Genomic DNA, 26,107 nt, shown 5'->3' with positions numbered 1-26,107 from the left:
ATTTATTTTTTTTAACTTACTCATCTTTTCAGCTTAAGTTTTTAAAATTAGTATTTTTTGTGTTCAGGTCTGCTTTGTATGTGGTGATTAAACTTGTTTGTTCTTACCCTGTATATTTTGAGTTCTTGGGCTTACCTTCAACTCCTAGAATTAAACCCTTCAAGAACTTTCAGATTCATTACACTAGAGATTCAGGGCTCTCTACAATATCTTAGAGAAGGGACCTCAGAAACTCAGATCTGGAGGTACCAAAATATTAAATGCCATCATATTACTGTTATCACTGCCATTCTTGAGTCTTCTAAGATATTCATCTTCAAGACTTTCTGACCTCCTTAAATCTTTCCCTTAAGAGCCCTCTGCTTTTGCTATTCCTACACAGAAAGTCTTGTGGGCTTCATATGCCTCTATATCCTGGGCTTATTTGCATGGGTTGGCACTGGTTTTTTCAGATGACTTTTTCCCCATTCCCTCTAGGCTTCTGGTTGATTTTTTTATGCAGTGTTGTGGTAGAAGAAATCATTCACTATAGTTTCTCAATGGATTTCTAAATCTATTATTCAAACTGATATAATGTCAGAATTTTGCTGACGCAGGCATATGGAAGCTGGACAGCCTATGTCCTATTCAGTTAATCATCTAGGTTTCATCAAATTCTCAAAGGGAAAAAACTTTTAAGAATAAAAGCATTCACAATAAATGGTATCTGGAGGGAATTACTTATATTACCTGATTTAATGCTCTCTGAGTACAGTATCAGTGTTTTTTTGTTTTGTTTTAAGTATAAGTTGTATTGGTGGAAGGGAAAATGGATTTATTCTTGCTAAATAAAAATTGTTTAGATGAGTGTATTAGTTCAGTTCCACAGTTCCCTCAATTACCTGGGAAATAAAGACTATATAAAATAGGGTAAAGCATGAGGAAAAGGTAAATTCCAAACAAGAATTTGGTTTAACATTGGCATTAATAATACATAGATAGCAGAAATCTGAAGGACAGGGAGAGGTATGTGGTTTATGTCCCCAAAACAAATATTTACCAAAAGATTCCTTACCATCTGCTAAATATAAAACACTACCAACTACCCAGAAAGACTCCATATCACCCTCTAATGCAAGGCTTCCTTTGGGTACTATCAGTGGCTATGATCACAGAAAAGGAAGTGGGAATTATTTCAAGTTTATCTTGCTTCCTTTGACATATTCATCACCAACAAGTACCTTACTTCATATTGAATATATTTGTAGTAATACTTTAGCAAGTAGTTTTTTTCTACCAATTCAGAAGACTTAGCTAAATAGGTTATTATACATATATACTGTTATATTAGTTTTACATTTAAAAGTATAAGATTTCCTTTGTAGAAATGGAGAACTTCAAAGTATGTAATAACAACTGCCATTTCACAGTACTTTAAAGTTTAAAATTGAGGTTGGAAGAAGTTATGTGAAAAGCGTGGGCTCATGCTCACACAGCTTGTAAATAACAGGGGTAGGATTTGAAAACCAAGGTCTTCCTGACTCCAATCCCAGCATTCTTTCAACTATACCTAATACTTCTCAAAAGTACTCCTCTTTACAGTTAAAGGACCTAAACTGTACAAGTCATATCAGTAACAGTAACAGCTTGCAAAAAGGATTCAAGATAGTTGATACAATCATGTAGAGATAAAGAATCATAAATAGATAGCTTCCCTCTCTGAATTCCTATAAGATTTATCATGTATGCAACTCATTTTTTTCATCTTCCCACTGTGAAGAGCTATATTCTGGAGATTTCTAGAAAAATCAATAAAAACCTGAAATAAAGCCTGTGATAAGAAACATAATAAAGTAGGAACCAGATCAGAAAATAATGGCTTTGGCTATTCCTCTAATTTTTGATTCAGCCAATTGGATGAAATGCTCCCTATGGATGGTGAGATTCACCAGATACTATTTGCAAATCATGTTGATTATATCAAGACCTGAACAATGCAGAGCTTCCCATAGGATATAAAAATTCCTCAAAGAAGTTCAGCCTAACTACAAAGAAAAAAACAAATGGATGAAGAAAACTTATTGTCCAGGCAAAAACACGGTTGAATGAATAATCCATAGAGTTGATTCATCAGTACATCTCCTTTGAGTAAATGCTATGTATATGTACAATGAGCTGAGCTTAAAACTGAAGAGAAGAAAATGGGATGGATTGTATTTCATGTATTTCATCATCATGTATTTTATGATATTAAGCTTCACCCTAAGGAGAAAATCCATCTTTTTAACAATATTCTTCTGGCAATTCTACATGGCTGTGAGACATGGAATACTACAATTTCTGAAAAATTAAAGTTGAAGATAATCCAAATAACAATAGCTAAAAACTTTGTGGTGGCATACTATATTTAGATCATCTTAAAAAGAGACTGTTGATTTTGAAATAATAACATTCAGATAATAATATGAAACTACTGATTCATATTTTAAATACTATGTATATTGAAGACAAAAAAAATCATAAAATTTAAAAGCAGGGAAGGACCTCAGAGAAGATCTGTCTTCTCTATTAATTCCTATTTCTTTCACATCCAATATTTTGTTCAGGATTCATCAACTTATTAAAGTTGATTCTAGTTACTTAACTAGAATTTTACTTAGATACTAGTTAGATACTAGATAACTAGATACTTAGATACTAGAAACTAGATAACTAGTTAGTTAGATACTAGTTACTTAACTATAACATTCAATCCCAAAAATCTTTATTATTATGCAGCCTCCTTAATCCTATATTATCTTTATTAAAATGTTTCAAGGATACCTAAGTCTCAAAGTGTAGGTATTCCATCCAGACACAAATTGCAACCTCCTCAACCCTATATACCACCCTTATAACTTGAAGGAGTTGGGAGAGGAGGGGAGGAAAGAATCATATGGTAGCCAACCTGCTGGTAAAGAGCTTTTATGACCTTAGGTAGGTTGATCCTTAAATCACAGCTTGTCAGTAAGATCATTTAATACAAGAACTGTTATGAATCTATCTTGGTATCTCCAGCACCAAGTATAGTGTCTTGAGCAAAATGTTTGTTGAATTGCTATTCAATTATCTGTCAGCAGGCAAGCTCTCAAAGCCCTTATTACTTAATATAATTATATAGTAAGGCAAGCAAACCATCATAATGTTTAAATTTACAAAAAGATTTCCCCATAGTCCTATGAGGTATTAAAAAAAAATTATACACTTCCAGAAGAGGAAACTGAGGCATGAAAAAGGCGATTTACCTAAAGTCTCACAGCCAAGAATTTTAAGAACTAGACTAAACCTGATCAGATCTTCTACCTCTTTACACAAGAGCACTTTATCTGAAAAGGACCTGAGCCACTGACAAGGCTTTCAAGAACTCTGTTATGATGTTGCATCAAAAAATGCTACCTACTGAGTAACATTTAACTCTGATGAACTGAATTTCACAGAACACAACATTTAAGATATTATAAACTGCAAGATACTATTGCAGATGGTGGGTATATAAAACTAGATATAATATACTCAGCCTTTGTTATCAAGAAATTTACCTTGAAATAATAACAGTATTCAAATAGAATAAATGAAAAATGGAGATCTAAGCAAGTCCTATGAGAAAGATGAGAAAGGTTGGAGTCAAAAAAGAGTGTTATGGTTCAAGAAGTCTTCAGAGAGCTTTAAGCACCTAAGTAAGGATTTGAAGAAAGGGTGAGTCTTCAAACCTCTAAAGAGCATATGATCATATTTTAAGAGACACAAAAAACTTCTGGGAAAAATGAGTCCAATTCTCTCATTTTGCAGCTAAGGAAACTGACAGAAAGGTTAAATGTGACCCAGAGGTCACAAAGGTACTTAGTAGGAGTCGGAAAAAGGATTTAAATTCAAGCACAATACTTATCCACTAAACATACTGCTCTGGGAACAAGAAAAAAGAAAAAAAAAAAATGGTTCTAGGCATTCAAAGACACAAAGATGGGAGATGGTTATTATAAACTAAGTGACAAAAAGTAGTTCATATTGTCTAGAACATCAAAAAAATTAAAAAGACTAGTATACAATAATAAAAAGGTAAACAAGAGACTGGGTTGTTTGAAGGCCTTGAATGCTACTATTGGGATTTTATTAAAGTCATTAAAACTCTTAATAGAAATCAAGGACAGAGCAATAGAAGATTAGCCTAGTTTCAAGGTGAAGAATTGGAGAGGGTACACTGATGGCAACACAACCAGTTTAGGAGACTATATTAACATATTTGTGTGAAATGAAAGCCACAATTAAATTATATTTGACAAGAATTTGCTAAGTATCTAATATATAACAGCCACTATTATAGGCATTGGGGATACAAAGACAAACAAATGAGATTCCCTGCCTTTCAAGAGTTTACATTCTAGTCAGGACAACACAAGAAGAGAGAAGTAAATGAAAAATCAAAACCCAAGGTGTGAAAGAAGAATATTCCAGAAAGCCTATGAAAAAGCAAGCAGCATGATGATTACTGTGATGGACTTGGCTTATTTAAGTGATTTAAGGCAATTCCAATAGACTTGGGAAGGAAAATGCTATCCTCATCTAGAGTAACAACTATGGAGACTGAATGTTGATCAAAGCAGTTTTTTTTTTTTTTTTTTTTTAACCTTTTGCTGTTATTGTTTCTTTGCTTAGTTTTTTTTTTTTCCTTTTGATGTTATTTTTCTTGTGCAGAATGATGAATATGGAAGTAGGTTTAGAAGAATTGCACATGTTTAACCTATATCGGATTAACCTCTATCAACTAGCCAAGTCCATAATTTATGGACATCAATTTTACAACTGTATGAAGGATAGAATAGAGGGGGAATATATTATAAGAGCTCAAATTAGGTCACTCTTGCAAAGTCTATATGAAAGGTGATTAAGACCTGCCTGAATTATAGTGGCTGTAGTGAGTGAAGAAAAGGGGACTTGGTAGCAAAGAAGTGATGGAAGTAGAAAAGAGACATGGTTTGGCAAGTGACTGGATATAAGTATGGGAAGGTGAGGGTTCAGAGTTGAGGATGACTCCCTGGTTTAACACCTGGGTGCTGGGAAAATGGAAGTACCTTGACAGAAACAGGAAAGTCTTTAGATAATGTTATATAAGTTCAGTTTTGGATATGTAAAATTTGAGATGTTTATGGAGCATTCTGAGGGAAATGCCCACCATGTACCTGAAAATACAATACTAGACTTCAAGAGATTAGTATCAAATACATAAATTGCCCATCCCTACACAGGAAAGAAAGTTAAACCCAAGGGAAATGAAGAGTACTTATTGTTTGTAAAATAAGAAAGAAACTGATGTGAGAGAAACCATTAAGGAAAAATCAAGAGGGCTTGGTAACTGAAGATAAAATAGAAGGGGGAGCATTCAAGATTACTGGTTGTAAGTCTGGATAACTGGGAGGGTTGTATCATCAAGACAAAATTAAAGAGAGATATTTTATGGAAATAATCAAGAGAGCTCCATTTTAGAAATGCTAGGTCTGAAGTAGTAGCCAGTTAAATATATTGGGCTAGAACTTTGCAAAAAAGAAAAAGGGTTGATAACCATATTTCCTAAGCACAGAATAAAATTTAAAAATAAATTTAAAAGTGTCAAAGGGCAAAGATATTTATGAGATTTTCAGCAGAGGTGATAAGTCAAAAAATGAAAGTGAAATGATCAAGCTTTTAAGAAGCAGGAAAAGTGGGGAAGCCAGAAAAGGAAAAAGAAATAAGAAAATTAGGAAGAGAACCATGAGATTGCAGTCATACAGAAGCCAAAAGAACAACAAAAAAAATCAAAATTAGGAATTCATCAACAATGTCAAATAAAGATGCAAATAATAAAAAGGTCATTTGATTTATAAGAGTCATTCAGGAACCTAGAGTAAAGTGGTGGAGATAGAAGCCAAACTGAAAGAGAGAAACAAGTTTAAAGAATGTGATGGTAGAGTCATCATATGTATACTTATTTTTCTAGAAGTCTGAAAGCGAACAGAGGGAAAGAGAAAGATTAAGGGTCATTGTTATTAAAAGGTCATGTTTTCTTTTGAAGAATAGAAGAACCTTGAATATAGACTAATGGGAAGAAGCTAGAAATAGAATAGAATTAAGACTGATAATGCATGAGAAACATAAAGACTGATGGAAAAAGGTTCATGGAAAATAACAAAGGAAACAGGATACATGGTGTACATAGAAAGGAGGGTCCACTTCATCCTCTAATACTAGGAAAGGAAGGAAAGGGTAGATGAGGGCACTGCTACATTGAAAAGCAGGGAAGTGGAAAGTAGCATGGAGACTCATATCAGAAAACCACTCTCTTCTCAAGAGGTAGAAGGGCATTTTCTGAGAATGAAAAGTGTGTAGTTGGGGATATGATGACACAATAATTCTGAAACCGATCAGTTCTGTTTTGTATTATACCACAAATCTGTCAAAAAAACAAGAATTTCATCTTAACTTTGTTTTTAAGACCTTATATTAATTACAATACAACCAATACTGTGAATACTCAAATTTTCTGGACTACTGAAAAAAAATATTTATTTTCTTATGTAAGCTTGATTTTAATCACAGTTCTAACAAGAATAAAATTCTAGCAAAGATTATATATTTATTTACATAGGAATATTTAAGTAGTTTTGAGATTCTATAAATACCTGCTTCAAGAAAATAAATGATAAGCAAGAACAAAATCTCTCGTTTTTGATGTATCTTTGTTTTCCAAAATATCAGGTATCAAATACCTATAGTGTCTAAACATAAAAAAAGATTTTTAAATTACAAACAAATTTTTAAGTTACAAAAAAATCCAGCATAATACATTGAAAGCAAAATTACAAAAAAATCAAGGAATGAATCAACTTTACAATGCTAAGGTTAGCATAGCAGTCTTTTACTTTATTTTTTCAAAAACATGAAATCTAGCATGCTGACTGTCATTAAAGAAAATGCTGCATATTTTTAGAAACCCAAAATGATTAAAGCCTATATTTGATTTTCTTTACATAAGCTAAACTTGTATTTGCTACAACTAAAATGATTGTCAGAGTTTGTAGTATCCCCAAATCAATTTTATTTAACAAGCAGTTAGTTATTGGAAAGGCAAATTTTGCCAATATTAATTTTTAGGGGTTTTTTGTTTTTTTTTAAATGTAGCTTTCAACAGTGAGAAGAACAAATCAGACTTCTAAAGTACTTTTGAATGCTGCATATTTAAACAAAAAACAGTACCTTTAGATGTCAGCACATAAGTCTGCAATCAAATCTAGTTTCATTCTAAATACAGACCCAGATTTGGGAACATACTTGAACCCATTCTTTAATACTTAAAATACTTCTATCCTAATATATCGATCCCATCTCAGTGATTCTGAACCTCTCCTCCCTCTAACATCATTCAAATTCCATTCTCCGTCCTCCAATCTCCAAACCCATTCCTTTATTCCCATTCCAACTCAACCCAACCCCAACATCCCACTTCAAAGCTAACCAAAACGTCCATTCTTCTGAAATGCCTGTTCTACAAGTAACAAACAACCCTGCATTTTAAACCTGTTTTTTTTTTTTTTTGGGTTGTTATTGTTTTAGAGAGACAATTAGACTTAAGTGATTAATCCAGAGTCAACAGCCATTTAGTAATGTGTTTCAGGCTACATTTGAACTGAGATCCTCCTGACCCTGAGCCAGTATTCTCATCCTTGCACCATATAGCTGCCTAAACCTATTTCTTTAGGGATTCCTCTATTTTCTTGCACTCAATAAGATTTGGTTGTCTCCTGACAACACAGCTTCCCTGGCTACCCTTTCTAGCACCAGTTGTATTTTCACTCATACCCACTAACTCACTAGTTATGGTGACAAGTGAGAATACATCTTGCCTCTCTTCCCCCTCTTTGCCACTTGCACATTCTCCTACTATCCCCCTCACTCTTTTTCTCCTTTGAGATTCATTCATTCCATATTTATCACCCATTCAAGATTCATATCTTGTGTCTTTAAGACATCTTTCTTCCTATGAGTTCAGTGATTGGCTCATAATCTTTATTTCTTTCCCAATTTCTGTCCTCATTCTAGGGGACTTCAACATATACATATACTTCTTCAAAATCCTAACCTCAAAATTCCTCAAATTATCAATTTTCTTTGGCCTCTTTCACCTCACTGATTACACATGGAGATTTGTTATATCCTTGACCTTGTCACCACCTACCATTCCCCTACTGCCTTGCAATTCCAAACTGTGTTCTCTGTCCTCATTGTACCCTCCAAGCCCTCCACCCCTTAGTTCTTTTCAAAGCCATCAACCCTGTATAACTGCCATACTCTTACATTCCTCATTTGATCCCTGGGTAAAACAGTTCAATTCTACATTATTCTCCTCTCTCGTCTCTCTACCATTTTCCCCAATGAAGATCTTGTCCCTCTCCAAAACCCAGTTCTGGATTACTTTCACCATTCACTTCTACTAATGTGCTAGTGAATGAAGCTGGGAAAAAAAAAAAAAAATCACAAAACCATATTTACTGGATCCAAGACAAATTTATGTTACATGATCTTAACTGGGCCCTCACTGCAAAAAAGCAATCCTTTTACAACTGCCTTATTCACTAGACCATTAAACATTATGATTCTTCTAAACTTTTCTATTCCTCCTCAAAACATCCTACAGATTTTCTTCTCCTCGCCCTCTTAGCTGAGAATCCTACCTCATTTCACATCACTTAGATGTCTCTTCTTTCATTCATGGAAAAATGGTCTATTTCTTTGCAAATGTAATGCCCTGTACCTACACAAGTAATTCCATTCCATCATCTCCAGCAAACTACCCCTTCTATCATTCCTATATTTCTCACTGTGACAATTTCTTCCTGTTTAGTGACTTCTTCCCTACTACCTTCAAATATGACTATGTTCTCCACTCCATTCTCAAAAATACCCTTCATTTGATCCTGCTATGTGTCCCAGACAGTAAACCTTACCTTCTCCCTCTTGTGGCTAAACTACTTGAGAAATATAATCATTGTCTTCACATTCCTTCCTCTCATGCTTATCAGTCTGGCTTCTTTATCGAACAACTGAAACTGCTCCCCAAAGTTAAGAATGATCTCTTAATTACCAAACCTAATGGCCTCTTTTCAATTCTCATCATTCTGTCTCTCTGCAGTCTTTGATATTATCTTCTCTTTGACAGTCTCTCTAGATTTTAATGGCACTATTCTTCCTTGATTCTGCTACCCATTCTTTCCTGATTCTGCTGCCCACCAGACAGCTCCTTCTCTATCATCTTTACTGGATCTTCATGCAGATCACTCCCACTAAATGTGGAGAACATTTAAGACTCTGTCCTTCTGCTCTTTTTATTCTATTTCTCTTGATGATCTCATCAACTCCTCTACATTTAATTGTCATTTCTATGGATGACTCTCAAATCTATTTTTGCAGCTCTAACTTGTGACTCAATTTCAATCTTGCATTGACAGATCCCCACTGGGTATCTCAAACTGAAAGTCCCATAGACATCTTAAACTCAACATGTCCAAATCTGAACCTATTATCTTTCACTCTTTAGCTTCCCTTTTCCCTAATTTCTCTATTACCATCAAGGGTATTATCATCCCCCCAAGACATTCAGCCTCACAAACTAGGTGCCATCCTCAACTCTTTACTCACATTTCTCGTATTCAATTAGTTGCTAAATTCTGTCATTTCTACCTTTGTACTATTTCTTATATGTATACCTTCTATTCTCTTGACAATCTAACTGCTTTGGTGCAGGCCCTTCTCATCTCACATCAAGAATATTGTAATAGCTCACTAGTTAGTCTTCTTTTCTTATGTTGCTCCCCCATTTCATCCAACCTCCATTTAGTAATCAAAAACTGATCTTCCTAAAGTGGAATTGACAGAACTAACCCCTTCTCCATTTAATGAACTTCAATTGTTCCCTCTGACCTCCAGGATCATAAATCAAATCCTTTGTTTACATATTAAAGTCATTTATTGCCTAATCCCTTCCTATTTTTCTGATCTTCTTATACCTACTCTTCAATAACATATTCTGCTACAATTAGTCTTGTTTCTTTTATACAACACTCCATTTCATGGGCATCCCATGCCTAAAATATTCTCCCTTTTTCATATCTCTGCCTCTCAGCTTCCCTAGTTTCCTTTAAGTCTCAAACAAAGTTCCACATTCTACAAGAAGCCTTTCCCAGTCCCTCTTAATATTAATGCCTTTCTTCTGAAACTAAACCCATATTATGTTGTATATATTTGCACGTAATTGTTTATATAGTACCTCCCCATTAGACTGAGAGTTCACTAAGAATAGGTACTGTTCTTTGCCTTAACTTTGTATACCAAATACTTAGCACAGTGCCTGGAACATAGTAGGCACTTAAAACTAATAAATGCTAGTTTATTGATTGGATGGTAGCCTTGACTAAATCGTAAGGTAAATGTTACTACAGGAAGTATTGCACCTATGTGTACCTCAACATCATCCTTAAAATGATGAGGTTTGATACGTCATTTTCAAGATTCCTAGAAACTGTTAATTCTAACATATTTTTCAAGTCCAAGCTCTTAAAATTTAATGTAATTCATGACATTTTGCTTCTGTACTGTCAGTATTAGGAGATTAAATGTTTTCTTCTTTAAAACTATTACAATAAAATATAATATAAAATAAAATACAATATATTTTCCTTGTAATCAAAAAGTGAAAACATACTATTGTTTTGCAAAAACACAAATTTGGTCTATTTATCCAAAATAAAAACCTTTTCCTAGTGTAGTTGCCTATGAGAAGAAAGAATATTTTGTTAGTGTGCTTCGCTATTGAGAAATCAGTTTCTTTCTTGTATAAAATAGTAAACTAAAATCTCTTTCTGACAAACTGTGACATAGAAATGTCACTGATTTCTAACATGAAACAAAACATAAAATGAGTGCTGAACTCTGCAAGATTCTACAAAAGCTGAAATGGCTTACAGTGTTGACTAGAGTCCATCTCCAAGTCCTAAAACTTTGGTCAGTAAGTTACTGATAAATGAAAAGTGCCGAAGGGTCATAAGGAATTTTGCTAAAGGGTAACAAATCTTTCAGTCAAACCAACTCTGGAGAATATTCAGTTACAAAAATCTGAATCTGTGAAAGGAACAGTTACATCAAAGAAATAAAGAGATCTTTACAACAATGAAAAAAAAAATTTCAGGGGGTAAAAAAGGTAAAAACAAGAAACTGTATTACCATTGGTTAAGATAGTCTTATACTAAACCAAATATGGATCCGAATTTGGTATGGATTTTTAATGGCCAAAATTCCTGGGATGAAGATTTGATTCTAGAACCATCCAAGAATATTCCTTAGAAGATCCCCCTTAAGGTGCCCTGGAATACTATTTTCTTGGCAATTGCTTTCTGGTTCCCTAAAAACAAGAATGATCTTATGTTGCACAGAGTAAAGTAGGAAGGACATTTCTGAACCAGACAATACATATACATTAGTGGAGATAGGAAAGTGGTTATTGTTCTACCAGCAATTCGCTGATGGTCCAAAAATGTAATTATTTGTCTATGTGTATACAGATGACTGTGTACATCTCATGCTACACTTTAATGGCAGAATATATTCAAAGACTTTTCAATAATGCTCATTTTTCTTCTCCTACTAGCAATGATAAGAGGAAATTATTTTATATTCAGTCAAATCCCACTCCATAAGTATCTAAGTGTATTTTCCAGATTTCACCTTAATTACTTTTAAACTTACATAGATCAGCCAAAGAAGTTTTTCAATTTGGAAAGGTGCAAATATAGTCAGCAAGATAATACAAATCCTTAAAAGATTATTTTAAATTTTTTTTAATTTTGTTTTTACTTTTTTTAAAATTACCAAGTCAAACTTCCAATTTATTTCTAATAAAAGAAATTTACTGGAAAAGGCTGAAATTCCAATGCTGTGAGAATCCTGCATAAGCCAAGGATAGATAAAACTACTCTATGAGCTCAAAACTATTATGTCAATGGCATGTACCACATTCCTAGTTTTTCTTTTTTTTTTTTCCCTCCTGTCTTTCCTCTCTTCTAGTATGTCCACTTAATCATTTATTCTGCATAGGAGATTATTTGAGGACATAAGAGTTATCCATATAAATTGTTTCTATTCCCAATCTTTTCTTTCCTTTTTCCTCCTCTTCATAAGCCTTTAGGTTTGATAGTGCCTGGCACTTACTGAACGCTTACAAATGATTGATACTTTCATTACTTAAAAAAGGCTTTCCTTTTTCTTACTCAGTATACATTTCCTCAATTTCAAAATAACTTTCATTCCTATGCAAGTAAATCTTTCAAAATGAACATTTGCAAATGCTTCATTATCAGTTCAAAAATTCCAAATGAGTAGAGAAATAGCATTTGCCTGTTCAAAATTTAGACTACTCTACCAAAAATGTCTAATTGGTGATGTTCAAAAACATCTGCTAGCTTTATATCTTTCTCATTCTTCTTCTCGTTAGAACTAGAAGAAAATGACATGGAAATATCCAGTCCAAAGTGGAAAAAACCTAAATTGTAAGAATTTTATGTAACATACTTTCTAAAGTTCACTTGTATAGTTTTTAAAACATAATTTTTCCACAAGAGAGTATTTTGATTAAAATAAGATCACATCAGAATTTAAATCACCACTAAAAACCTAACATAATTCTTTTCTTTAGCTGCAAATTAGATAGCACCATGGAACTCCCCTACATGGTACAAGGTATATGAGCCACCACTAAAAACAATAATGTGCTGAATTATTTTTCAATTCAAAATTTATTATGTGTTTCTCCTTGACAAATATTCCTCTTGGTCACACTGTTATCTTAATCAAAGAATTACAGAATCAAAAGTTGTAAACGGGTAGAGACCTTAAATGTCATTTGATTCAATACTACATATTAACAAATATATTTTATTAAGGCAAATAAATTCAATCTGAAACCATAAATTAAGTATTTCTACCTTGTGAAGTGGAGCTTCCAATTGTTTTTTAACTAATGTATCAGAATTCTTCTAATTCTGAATTCTGTTCTAATAGCAATTATTTTTCTTGATTCTCTTTCAACAGTTTTTAATGAGTGATAATAGAGGTGATAACTAAGATTAAAAGAAGATAGAGATGGTATGTATAGATATGTTTACATATATAATGTGTTAACTGAGTATTAATCATCAAATTTATACAATCTTTGCTCAGATTTAGAGAGATTTCAAGCCAGGTGTTCTTAGAATTTAAAGATTTAGAAAATTAATATATATTAAAGTACTTTATTCAAAAGGCATCAAGATTTACTGTTTAGTGAATGGAGAAGATCCTCAATCATCCCAGATTAACAGTTCAAACTATAGCCAAATTACTTCCCAAATACTTCACAAGTATCTACTTTAATTATCTTTGATAAATTGTTATGCCATAATAAAATTTCAGATTTAGCTGTAAAATGTCTCAAAATATTAAAAGCAAATCATTGTTTGAAATTTTAAATATAGCTTTTAGAAGCCAGCATCCCTTTGAATTGTGAAGAATACATATAGCAAAATCAGATGAAACAAGGTTAAAAAAAAAAAAATCTAATTTAGTCAAATCTAGTTTGAATTTCAAACACATTTGTTTTAAATCTAACTTAAAATTAAAAACTTGAAGAACTTGAAAAATGCCTGCCCTTTAAACTTAAACTCTACCTTTTTTATAGAAAACATTTTCCTTCTTTACAATCCTAAAACCTTCTACAAATGATTAGAATTAACACTCAGTATTATAATTACTGGGGCAAAGAAAGATGTGCAGCTCTCTCTTTTTTTTTTTTTTTTAAGGATGACTAGATGAAAGATGTATCCACAAATAATTCAAGTTTCCTAATATAAGGTATCGTTTATCTCTCCTAAGTGAAATATATTATAAGCCCCCTGAAGAGGTGGATCATATCTTAAATTTCTGTTCCCACTACTTAGAATATAGTGATCTACTATATTATTTAAAAATACTTGAATAAAACTAGCAAATCTGAAATTATTATCATATAGTACAGAATCAAAAATGGAAAGTAAAAAAAAAAAAAAAAGTCCTGGGAAAAGCAATTATCCGAAGACATTTAGGTAATCTAACTTTGTTGCTACTTGAAGGATGGCAAAATATCTCAGAGTTCAAATACTTGTTACATACTTTTATTGCCAGTAAATTAACACATTACAAAATGGCACATTAGAAAAATAAAGAAATGTTACAGAGCTTTTTTCATGTTTCACATCGTATTCAACAAATATTAATTAGATGAATACCCAGCACATAATGTTAAGTTATTTGACTCTGCTATCAGTCAAGCATAAAAACTATTTATTCAATACAGCCAACACCTATTAAATTCTTTCTGTGCCCAAGGCATTTATTTCAAATTGCTGGTAAAAGTAACAAATCCACATCAAGACAAGTGTTACTTTGACTGTAAATGGATAATATAGGGAACTCATGGTTTTGTTGTTAAAAAAAACACAAACAAAAGCTATCTACACTTTCAAATACGACTTGTAAATAATAATAATAAAAAAGGTATCTAAAACTTCATAAGATAAAAAAAATTATCTATCTTAAAAAAAAAATGCTTTGTACATCTTGAAACTCTGTAAACATGATTAATGAAAAAATATTCCTTAAATTCTGAATACTAAAATGTCTGCAAAATTTGACAAATATATCATTACATGATTATATACTCAGGTGATAGTATCACCATTTAAAGTATTCGCACACTTATGCATAAATGTCCTTCTATCACATATAATAGTTCCCCCTATGATAAAAAAGTTATTCTCTTGAACAATACAGATACCAACGATGGCCAATTATTATCAAGTATCAACAACAAAATGGCACTCCAGGGAATATAAGCATATCATTTTTCACTGTACAATCCAAGTTTCATCAATTGTATTGTAAGGGAAACTGAAATATGGACCTTTTAAAAAGACCAAATAGCCTACAGATCATTTTTGTTTGGCTCAGGCATGTTTCTGTATTGAAGTTTAGCTACAGGAATCCTTACAGACTGAACTTCAAATAAAACAATAGATAATATGCATCACTGACTCAAAAGTAACCAAGACATCTATTTTTCCTATTCTCCCTGCTCAACAGTTCCCTAAAATCGATTCCTCCAAGGAACATAGCATTAATGACTGATGCAAGGTTTTTTTCAAACATTCCCTGATGCAACTGTGTCTACATATTTGGCTACCAAAAGCCTTTCCAAAATAAAATAAACAAAAGTTGAAATACTCTATTTAAGCACATTTAAGTAACCATTAATAGGGTATATCCTGGATGTCAACCAAGACTGCAGTTAATGTAAAAGAAAAAATATGTAACAGATAAGAGTCAAAAAAGGAGATACCAAATAAAGCATTGCCAACACAAGTTCTATTTATTCACTCAGAAGAGCTCAACTATTTCTTGCAGCAATTTGGTTACTGGAAAAGGCAGCCATTTTACCTTCAATTTCATATCCAACTGAATCTTGATTATCATTGATTTGGATATTTCCTTCAGTGACACATATTACAAACCACCTAACCTATTCTATTTTATGTGACTATCATCCATTTCTTCCCATAAGTTTACTACATAGGAATCTATTTAAATATGCTGGTGGTTTTCCTTTCTTTCTTATGACATCATGAGCACTTGACCTGTAGACCTGCCATCCCTCAGGTTCACTACCTGACTAAAGTGTATTCACCACTATAAATTTCACTGACAGCAGTCTTAATACTGTTCTTCAGTTCCTAATTTGTTATACATTGTAACCTCTCACTATGAACTTCTCTATTACTCTCAGTGTGATATTCATTTTTAACTGTCAAAAGACAGTGTTCCATATCTTAAGGCCATACAAAACTGATAGAATATTTTATTCTAGAGATGCCTCTTTATTTTGGGAAAAACTCTAGGATCACTAAAGGAGCTCTACTATTTTTTGCAGACAGCCCATCCACTCTTTTCATTTAATTCTGGACCCAATTATGTGTGTATTCATAATAATTATCCCACATACATACATACATACATACATATATATATATATATATAGAGAGAGAGAGAGAGAGAGAGATGGGAGAGAGGGAAAAGAAGAGGGAAAGGGAACTCTTCTAGGTTTCTGGGCTTCCCAGATAGTCTATCCAAATGTATGTCATGATATGGAATATAAACATTCTCTACTCATTTGTTCTTTCCTGCGAAGAAGGTAAGGTCAAACTCTTTTAAGGGATGATAGGTGTTTTCAGGAAGCCATGGAAAGCAACAGGGCTTGATGCAATCAGCACAAAGTTAAAAAGAAGCCTCTAGGGGACCTCATCATCCACAAGGAATTCCCTCTCTACCACAGTCACAGTAGCTCTCCTCCATTATAATGGTGAACGCTTTTAGTGATAATATTCTTTGTTTTATGCCTCAATTGAATTTTTGTAAATAGAGGGTTGTAAGACAAAATTATTCTAATCATTCCATTATTCATTCAAGAAACCTTAAAAATTTGTTTTAAGGATGTATTTTATTGAAACATAATCTCTTAAGTGTTTTGCTCTACAAAATCAAATGCCTTTTCCAGAATCAACTAACAATAAACACAGTGGGATTTAGCATTCTCTATATCTTTTACTCTAGCAAGTAAATATCTAGTACCCAGTAGAAATATAATTTGCAAAAACCCTTGCTCTTTCTTATTTATATACTCTCATCAAGAAGATCCTAAATACAAGTACATATGAATACCAAAGATTTTATATCGATGACATATATAGGTTAGTAATTGTTCATGTCCTTTGAGTCATCTTTTTTCCTATGCCTTTGGGATATATTCCTAACTTAGATATATTGTGAACAGATCCTTCAGGACCCACACAATTTTGTCTATCACCTCCAGGACAGATTTCTTTAATGTACATTTTGTCTAATCAAGGGGCATTTCCCATATTTATTTACTTCAATCCATTTCTACTACTTCTACAAACACATAGGAAAACTATTATGCTAAAGTCTAAGTGTGATGGCTCTATTGGGTTTGATAATGAAAAGCCTGCAAACTTTGCTCATCTTTTCCAATGTTGTTTTGTTTCTTCATTTTCATCCTTAAATGTCCTTGGCATGACTTTGCTTCATTGGCTAACCAAGCTTGCTTTAATGTGATTTATAGAGAATCCAATGATTCTTTCTATTTTGTGAGGTGTTACTGCCCATATTCATTTGTATACATTCTGAGTAAAAGCTTACAAAGTTAATATTCTAAGCTGGAGCTACTTTAGGCCACCATCTCTCTTGCTAAGGCACTTTTCAGGTTCGTTTGGCTGCTTCGTTATGATGAGCTGATTTATGTCAGTTAACAGTGTATATGTTAAGTACCAGTGATAATGTTGCTTCTGCTGTCCATTATCCATTTTTCATTATCAATCATTCGTTTAAAAAGTTCAGGCTTGAGTAATGCCAACTCTTCTTTCTAACTCTTCCAGTTTTTTTTTTTTTTAATTAATTCTGATCTTTCTTCTATTAAGTCAGTGGTCTCACTACACCCAGCTGTAGCTGATTCAGGGATGATTGCCATATAAATGATTCTTTTTCTATCTATCAAAATATTACTTTTTTTTAATCTTATCATCATGCTGCTAACTCAAGCCTGCTCTGACTGAAGGGCTAGAAGGTGAATTACCAAAATCTTCCTAATGCCTCCAATATCTCCCTTTATAGATTGTAGAAAGAAGACTTAAAACTTACTCTACTTTGCATCCACTATCTTCCCTGGTTTTAACTCCATGAATAAGGTGATCCCACATGCCAGACACTTCATAGAATCCCTCTCTTTCCCTTCATCTTTCCTCTGCCTGACTCTTTCTGTATGTTTTCTTCCCATTTTGATTGTAAACTTGTAGAGGATAAAGACACACACACACTCACACTCACTCTCACTCTCTCTCTCTCTCTCTCTCTCTCTCTCTCTCTCTCTCTCTCTCTATATATATATATATATATATATATATATATATTTTTTTTTTTATTAATTGTATCTGCAGTATTTGGCACAACACATGAAGAAGTGTAAATGCTTAATAAATGAATTACATTGAAAAAGGAAAAGAATTACTTTTTGTGATTTGGTACTTGACATACTAATTTTTTGATGTATTCATGATGTAAATATGTGACCTTGGGCTGTGAAGTCTCAAAATATTTGTCCTCTAATTCCCTTTTCCTAACCTATACCTTCAGATATATTTTTCACCATCCCCAACTAAATTGTATAATTTAATTTGGAAGATACAAATGTCAGTGCATAAAACATTTTTATTTTCACAGTTGTCATTTTGCTAATACTTTTAAGCACTACAGTATGAGGTGACAAAATGTGCTATCTTATGAAATACTATTTCTTGTTGCACTGAGGCAATAATTACTGCAGCCTTTTCTTTTCAGTGACTTTTTGAAGTAAATTTTCTTTTTTTAAACTTGATGAACATCCAACAGGAATCTTTCATGAAGAAAAGGAATGGAAAAAAAGCCTGAAACTATCATTCTCTTTTACCTAAATCTTTTTTTTAAGTATATACTAAATTTAACATAATAGTGAAACTTTCCTATTTGTCCATGTTCTCTTTTAAATTTCATTTTGTTCTTTTCTATGTACTTTTAAATGCTCTTTTTTTGTATAATGCTCTTTTAATTATATAAACTGTTCTCTGGATTCTGCTTACTTCCCTCTGTATCAGTTCACATGAGCTCCCAGGTTTCTCGGAATCTCTCCCTTCAGATATTTTTTAATGGTACAATAATGTTCCATTATTTTCACACTGCATAATTTGTTGTTATTCATGCTTTAGGTACTAATTTTTTGCTACAAAAAAAAAATTCTATAAATGTTTTTGTACATATGAATCCTTTTCTTCCTTTGAGCTTTCTGGGGAGATCCTCTGTGCAGGTCCTTTTACCCCACAATATCAACTAATAACGTTATTGTGGAATCAAAGAGTACAACTTAGTAACTTTTAGAATATAGTTCCAAATTGCTTTCCAGAACATCTGAAAGAGTTCAATGCTCAATCAAAAAACTTTAATGTATCTGCCCTCTCGCAAGTCACTTTTCTGTTATCTTTGCCAATATGATGGGGCTAAGGTAGAACAACAAAGTACTTTTAATCTGCAATTATATTATTAGATACCTGAAGCATTTTTTCCTCAAGTGGATGTTTTTCAGTAATTGAGACCTGTCTAATCATAGCCTCTGACACTTTATCTATTGGAGAATGGCTACACTGATCCTAATATATCAATTTCTTATCTATCCAGAATGGCAAACCTTTAACACAGACATTTTTTGCAAAAAAATTTTTTTTGGTGTTAGCTGTGTCCCTAATTCCATTTCATGCAACCAAAATTGTCTACTTTATCTTTGAGGATTATCTCTATTCTTTTTTTGATCAAGAACTCTTCCCCATCCAGAGTTGTGAAAATTATCTTTCACTTATGCTCTATTTATCTATGATTTTGAACTTTTATAATTTCTAGATCAGAAGCGTCAAACACACGAATTACAGGTCACATGTGGCCAACAAAACTCCAAGCACGGCCTCAAGCAGATTAAATTGTAATTCGGAAATATTTAACAAAATAAATATAAACAAAATACAAATATTACATTTTAAAACTATGGCAAGATATGTGACCCACATGAATCTTTATTTCTGGACTACAGTGGTTTCCATTTTTGAGTTGGAAACAACTAATCTAGATCACGCATTCATTTCATACTTGTGATAAAAGAGGTGAAATTTCTGTCTAAACCTGATTTCTACCAGCTTGTTTTCCAACAGGGAGGTTTTGTCAAATAGTGAGTTCTTCCCTTAGCAATTGGTACCATTCAGTTTACTGACTACTACAATACTATGTTCAATTGTTTCCATGTCTTGTGTACTCACTTTGTCCCACTAAACAACTTTTCTATTCTTTATCCAGTACCAAATAGTTTGGTGATTACTTCTTGCAGTTTAGTTTGAGATCTATTCTTACTGGGTTCCCTTCCTTCTCACTTAAAAATTATTTTTTCTTGATATTCTTAAGTTTGCTCTTCCCAATGAAGTTTGCCACTATTTTGCCTAGTTCTAGAAAATAATTCTTTAGGAGGTAATCTATTTGGTATGATAGAAAAATCTGTAAAATTAATTTAAGTAGCATTAGCATTTGTATTATTTTAGCACAGTCCAATGTGAATAATTAATCTCTCTAATTACCTGTCTCCCATTATTTCTACAATGCTTTGTGGTTGTATACACAGAATTCCTGTTTGTCAAGGTTAAGTGGACTATAAGGTATTTCATGCACACTATGATCATTTTAAATAGAATTTTTTTCTCTCTTTCCAGCAATTGTTTTTGTACTATAGAGAAAGGCTGGTCATTATTTTTGTGAATATATTTTATATCCTCCTATTTTGTTGAAGTTGTTTCAAAATGTTTAGTTAAATTTCCATGGTTCTCTTAAATAAACCTTATCTCATCTGCAAAAAAATTAAAAAAAAAAAAACTTATTTCTTTTTTTTTGTCTTTTCAAAGGGTACCTGTAAACCTTTCATTTATCTGCAACTTTATTTCTTCTTCTGGTCTTTCACAAAATCTCATTCAAATGCCTCATCAGGTTGTGGAAATAACTAACCTCGGTTTGCAAAGGCTATGCTCAACAGAGGATAAGATCTAACAGATTTTACCATAATGGAAAAGCTTCAGATATGGTCCTGACAACCAAACAAGATGTTTTCCAAAGATCCACCTAGCATCCAGAAATTCAGCACAAGTAGACTAGATATTTAATGATGAAATTATTTGGCCACAATGGCTAATTTAAAAGAAGCAAAATACAAAATGCCATTCTATCCTTTTTGCTTCTGCAATGAGAATGGCAAGGGAAAGCAGGGAACACAAAGAATCAAATAGTTTTTAGATAATCTAAAAATATTAGTTAACTACTGGGAATCTAAAGGTAAAATCCATATCCACTGGCCAAGTGGACATACTGCTAGAGGAAACATTTATTTTCATTCAGGAAAATAAAATTATGGGCAAATTATATCTAACTCCTTTGCAAAAGCATAATTTAGTGAAAATTCCTTAGACAATGTTTTCTAACTGCACATTTAAAACATATATGCAAGGAAAGTAAATTATATATTTATAAGAGAACATACTAAAAATTTGAAAAGGCGAGCTTTAGGAACAAAGTCCTACAAGGTTTATGTTTAACATATTCTAAATCCCTTATATCTTAATGTGTTTTTTCCCATGCCACAAAAAAACCAAACACGTTTTATCAAATAGTCATTTATATCAAATAATAAAATGTATCAAAAGCTTAAGCCTAAATTTTGTTTTTTATTTTAAAGAAAAGAATTAAAAGCTTTTATGTGTTTTTAAAATAAAAATAATCTAATGAACGGGGAAGAATTATTTAAGACATAGAACTGCATGCTACAAATACTCTGAGGTGAACAAAGTCTATGTTTTTCATACCATTTTTGTAAGTAGTCCAGTGCCTCCAAACGAGCACCAATCTCAAAAGTGATTCCAGGACGATTTGGGGGCTTTTTGCTCATCTTGAAAGTCTGTCCTTCAGTTTTCTCTTTTCACTACCTCAAGAGAAAAAAAACTGTTAGATTCCAATATCACATGTTTGGGATAGGTAGGGAAAATAAATTTTAAAATTCAAATAAAATATTTTAAAAATAAGACTGGAAATTGCAATACTGACAATTTAGAGGAAATTTAAAGATACTTGAATATATAGATTTGTTTAATTTACAGCCAAATGAGTGATTTTAAAAAGTTTGTGGAAAAATATCATTCAAGTTTATAAAATATATTCTAAATTTGAAGAGTGAAGAGATATGTCAATAAAATCTGTAAACAAATAAATGAACCATTTGAATTCTTAAATGGAGTTCATCAGCCATAACAAATCCAAATGATGTGTGAAAAGGTTTTAACCCATTCAACAAACATTAACTCTAAATTTTTACATAAGATGATAAAACAATGTGCTAATCTAAATTACAATAGAAGTACCTCAATAAAAATGTTAAGAATTTTGAGTCAATGTTTCATATTAACTACCAAGGAAGTGGCAAATGTTAGACAATGAAGAGATAATTTTAAAACAAAATGAAAAGGGCAGGTGAGCCTCACTGATTGCACTTGGAATCAGTTTAGATCAGAAACAAACACTGGATATTGCTTTAACTTTTAACCTTATGAATGGTTGTATATGTTATATATTAATATAAGAATTACTACTGAATAAAAATGTTTGTATCATTGAAATAAAGTTCTACAAAATAACAAATTGTTTTTAATTATCCAGATATGGATTATTTATTTTTAATTTCACTTCCTTGTCACCATTTATTTCTTTGAGAAGATGTGCTCAGAGATATGTAAACTAACTATAAAAATGCAATTAAAAAGTTTACTTGATGCAACAGCCAAAAAAAAAAAATCTAAAAACAAATATAACCAATTTTAAAATTATTTGGAATGATCAATAACTGGCCTACTTTTGGATAAATAAAAGTTATTTGTACCTCTCCTGGAAAAAGTTCTAAATCTGAAAAAGAATCTCTAATAATCTATGACTCTCAGTTTTACCTTCAATAGGTAAAAAAGAAAAATAACCACATATGTGGTAATAAAATGTAAAGGGAGAGTTAAATTCTCCAAATTCAAAAATAGAGGAGTGTAAGGGAGTGTAAGTGAAGTGTTAAAGAGGGGTACTTAAAAAAAAAAAAAAAAAGAAATTAAAGATAATCTTAAGTAATTAGCATTTTTAAAGCAAAAAACAAAGCTGACCGGGAGTATATGCTAAAGTGGATACATATGTGACATCTGAAAAGTTTAAGTGGATACATATGTGTGTATATGTGTGTGTGTGTGTGTGTGTGTGTGTGTGTAGATAGATATAAATTTACTCTTTTGTCAGGTTCTTCCAAGGGTGCACATGATGGTCAGCAAATGGTACATGCCAAGTTTTCAAATGTCACAACAAAATGAAGATCATGTGCCTGAGTAAAAAAATCAGCTAACTGAAGCAGATACTTTAAGCAGGAGCAACTAGAAGATGTCAGGAGAAAGAAGGTCAGGGATACAAAATATTAAGGCAGTAGCTACAAATAATCACACACAAACCAACGAAGAAAAAAAAAATAAATTAAGTACAAGTGTACTGCAAAAGGAGCCTACTAAATAAGACATAGAATAGGGCAGACTGTAAGAAGAGGCAATAATAAGAGTGGTGGACTCCAAGGGCGAATAAGGGAGGAATTCACGAAGAGAGTGGAGAAGATTAACCCGCAACAAAGTGGGGGGAGGCAAGGAAAATGGGGGACTAAGGAAGAGAATGAGGAAAGGCAGCAACATGGGATGGGAGAGGAGAAAGCAAGAAAACAAGACCAGAATAAGCTAAAGCAAGACTAGGTGGGCAGGGAGACAAGCGAAAAGGAGGGAATCAAAAACAAAAAAAGAAAAAGAAAAATGAGGAGGCGGAAAGGAAGACTGGAAGGTAAGGAAAACTGTGGGAGTGAAGGGAAGGAAGCCAAGAAGAGATTCAAGGAAGGCTGGGGGAGGGGAGGGAAGACAAGGGGATAAACGAGAAAGAATGCCCACAATAAAAAAGGAAAAGACAAGAAAAACAGGACAGAAAAAATGTCGGGAGGGAAAAAAAAGGTAATTTGACAGACGAGGAAGGAAGGTCTAAGAGATGACAGATCAAGTTAGAGGGAAAGAAAAGAGGGAAGAAAAGGCAGAGAAAAAAGCAGAGCCAAAGCTGCCAGGTTTGACATTCCCTGGGACCTCAGCAGGGGGTAAAGGAAAGAGGCAAGGGAAAGGGAGGGAGCGGCTGAGTCTGGACAAAGGGGGCGGAGAGTTACTCGGCGAGACGGGGGAGGGAGAGAGTGAGGAAGGACCGCAGAGGAGGGAGGGAGGGAGAGACAGAAAGACAGACACCCGGCGCCGGGGGCCGTCCTGGCCTGGGCCCTGGCCAGGCCCCGTCGCTCCCTCCTCTTACCGACTCGGCCTCCTCAGCTCCGTTCCCAGCGGTTGGGCCTGGCCGGCGCCGGAGCCCGAGCCCAAGCAGGACAGCCTGCCTGGGTCTCCGCCTCAGCCCCGGGGGCGAGGAACCAAGGCGAACCTGTGTCCACAGCGCCGGTGTCCGGTGTGGGGGGAGGAGGGAAACGGGCTCAGTCTCCTTCAAAGCCCCACATCGCCTCCAGCCGCCTCCGCCTCCAGCCTCAGCCACCGCCTCCCTCCCTCCCTCCCTCCCTCAGCAGGGAGGCCAACCCTGACGCGCGACGGACCCGCGTAATGTCACCGGCGTGCGCCACGCCGGAAGCCGGCCCGGGGCCGGTCACGTGACGCTGTGGCGGGGCGGAGCGCGGGGGACGTTAGCGCAGGCCCGCTGGGGAAGAGAGCGTCTTGCGACAGTTGCTTTACGGTCTTTGGCCGGGGTTGGGAAAGGAGGGCGTTTCCTTGGGAGCGAAACATTGACAGTTGTCACTGTGGCAGCTCAAAGGAAGAAAACAGTTAAAAAGTTAAAATTTTTTTTTTTGGCAGGAGCTCTCACTATATTTGTAGGCGAAGCCTTGTCCATTTTGACATCCTCTCGTTAGTTAAACGTTGGGATTCCGGGACTGACACTGGATTAAATTTTGTGGGCTTCTCCCTCTTTCCTAAAGTCCCTTCCAGGCTCAGCTCAGGCGCTCTCTCCTCAGGAACCTCCCCAGGAGGGCATCTTTCCCCCGCCTCTTCATTTATCTTACCGGATTACTAACTAAAAGATTATTTAAAACCTGAATTTGACTAACCCCGCCCTTGAGACGGCCGAACATGGCTCACGTCTAATTCTGTACGCGATTAAGCTGCCTCAAGTGTTACCCCCCCCCCGCCCCCCCCAGGAGGGAAGCTTGGAGGGGAGCGGGAAGGAGACATACCGAAGGCCATAAATGGTCAAAGACAACTCCCATCCTCCCTCAAGGTCCTCCGAACTTCTCTGAAGCTTCTACAGCCTTCGGAACTTAGGGAACTATGCTAGTAGAGCGCAGGCTTCTCCAAAAGGGAAAAAAAACGGACAAATTGAGAATAAACTTTTATTAAGAACGAAGTGGGTGGGCAGCACTACATCTGTACCAGGAAGGGCACAGCACTCTCCAGAAGGGATGGGTGGGTGGGGAAGACAAGGGAGGCTGAGTAATGACCAGGCAAGTTATGGAGCAGAATTAGAAGTGTACGTATGTGGGGTATGTGTGTGTGTTACATGTATACATAAATATATCAAATGTAGCTTGCTGAGGGGGGGAGGAAATGGAAAAAAATAAGCAACAAAGAATCAAAGAACAATTTACAAGAAAGTAAAGATGGACACTTATGAATACAATTTCTTCTACTAATACATATACTTAATTAAATTGGTATTTGTTACATATTTTGAATCCAATGTTCTCTTGTTTCATGTATTGCTTTTCTATTTTTTTTCTTATTCTATTTTTTCAAATAAAATAAAACCAAAAAAAGAGCTATGTGCCAAGAACTATGTGCTGCTTATTGAAAATATAAGTATTGAAGACAGTGAATTTCTCTATACAAAAATGCTTAACACAAAAGTTCACATATGCACTGACGAAAAAGCATCAATTTATATTTTCGAAGTTTGATTTTTAAAACATCTAAACATGGTTTGTGTAGAAGTGCTAACCTATTTCTGATAGAAGGTAATATATATAAATGTGACCACGGACATCCCATGAAACATACGTGGAAATAGGCTTGAGCCCTGGCTACTTCCAGTGCCATGTATTCTGTTTGGAGCACTGCTTGCTCACTGGCCACCTCTAAGACCCTTAGTACTAAAAGATTTGTTCCTTTGGAGTTATGAAGCAAACCCTAAAGGGTCCCTTTTGCTTCCTCCCTCTCCATGACAGTGTCCACTGAACCAAGAAAAGCCGCCTACTCAGAACCAGAACTGAAAGGGAATG

At 34.1% G+C, this 26,107-nt stretch overlaps 1 protein-coding gene across 14 annotated transcripts in view; it reads right to left on the bottom strand.

Moving 5' to 3' along the window:
- PHF20L1 (PHD finger protein 20 like 1) overlaps window positions 1-25,135 on the bottom strand; it is a 100,577-nt gene extending 75,442 nt beyond the window's left edge. For 11 of the 14 annotated variants that reach the window (XM_031947214.1, XM_031947218.1, XM_031947223.1 and 8 more), the window contains exons 1-2: window positions 24,145-24,230; window positions 21,600-21,719 (exon numbers count right to left, since the gene is read on the bottom strand). In XM_031947214.1, the coding sequence (XP_031803074.1) occupies window positions 21,600-21,682 (83 nt within the window). In that variant the 5' untranslated portion in view covers window positions 21,683-21,719; window positions 24,145-24,230. Of the gene's footprint in view, window positions 1-21,599; window positions 21,720-24,144; window positions 24,235-25,066 lie in introns of those variants that run through there. The other 3 variants (XM_031947216.1, XM_031947217.1, XM_031947215.1) reach the window with 3 other exon arrangements.
- Window positions 25,136-26,107: the final 972 nt, after the last annotated feature.

The sequence above is a fragment of the Sarcophilus harrisii genome, chromosome 1 (assembly GCF_902635505.1).
Source record: "Sarcophilus harrisii chromosome 1, mSarHar1.11, whole genome shotgun sequence".
Classification (NCBI taxonomy): Eukaryota; Metazoa; Chordata; class Mammalia; order Dasyuromorphia; family Dasyuridae; genus Sarcophilus; species Sarcophilus harrisii.
The sequence above is the reverse complement of the archived record's forward strand: the minus strand, read 5'-3'. Positions and strand labels throughout refer to the sequence as shown.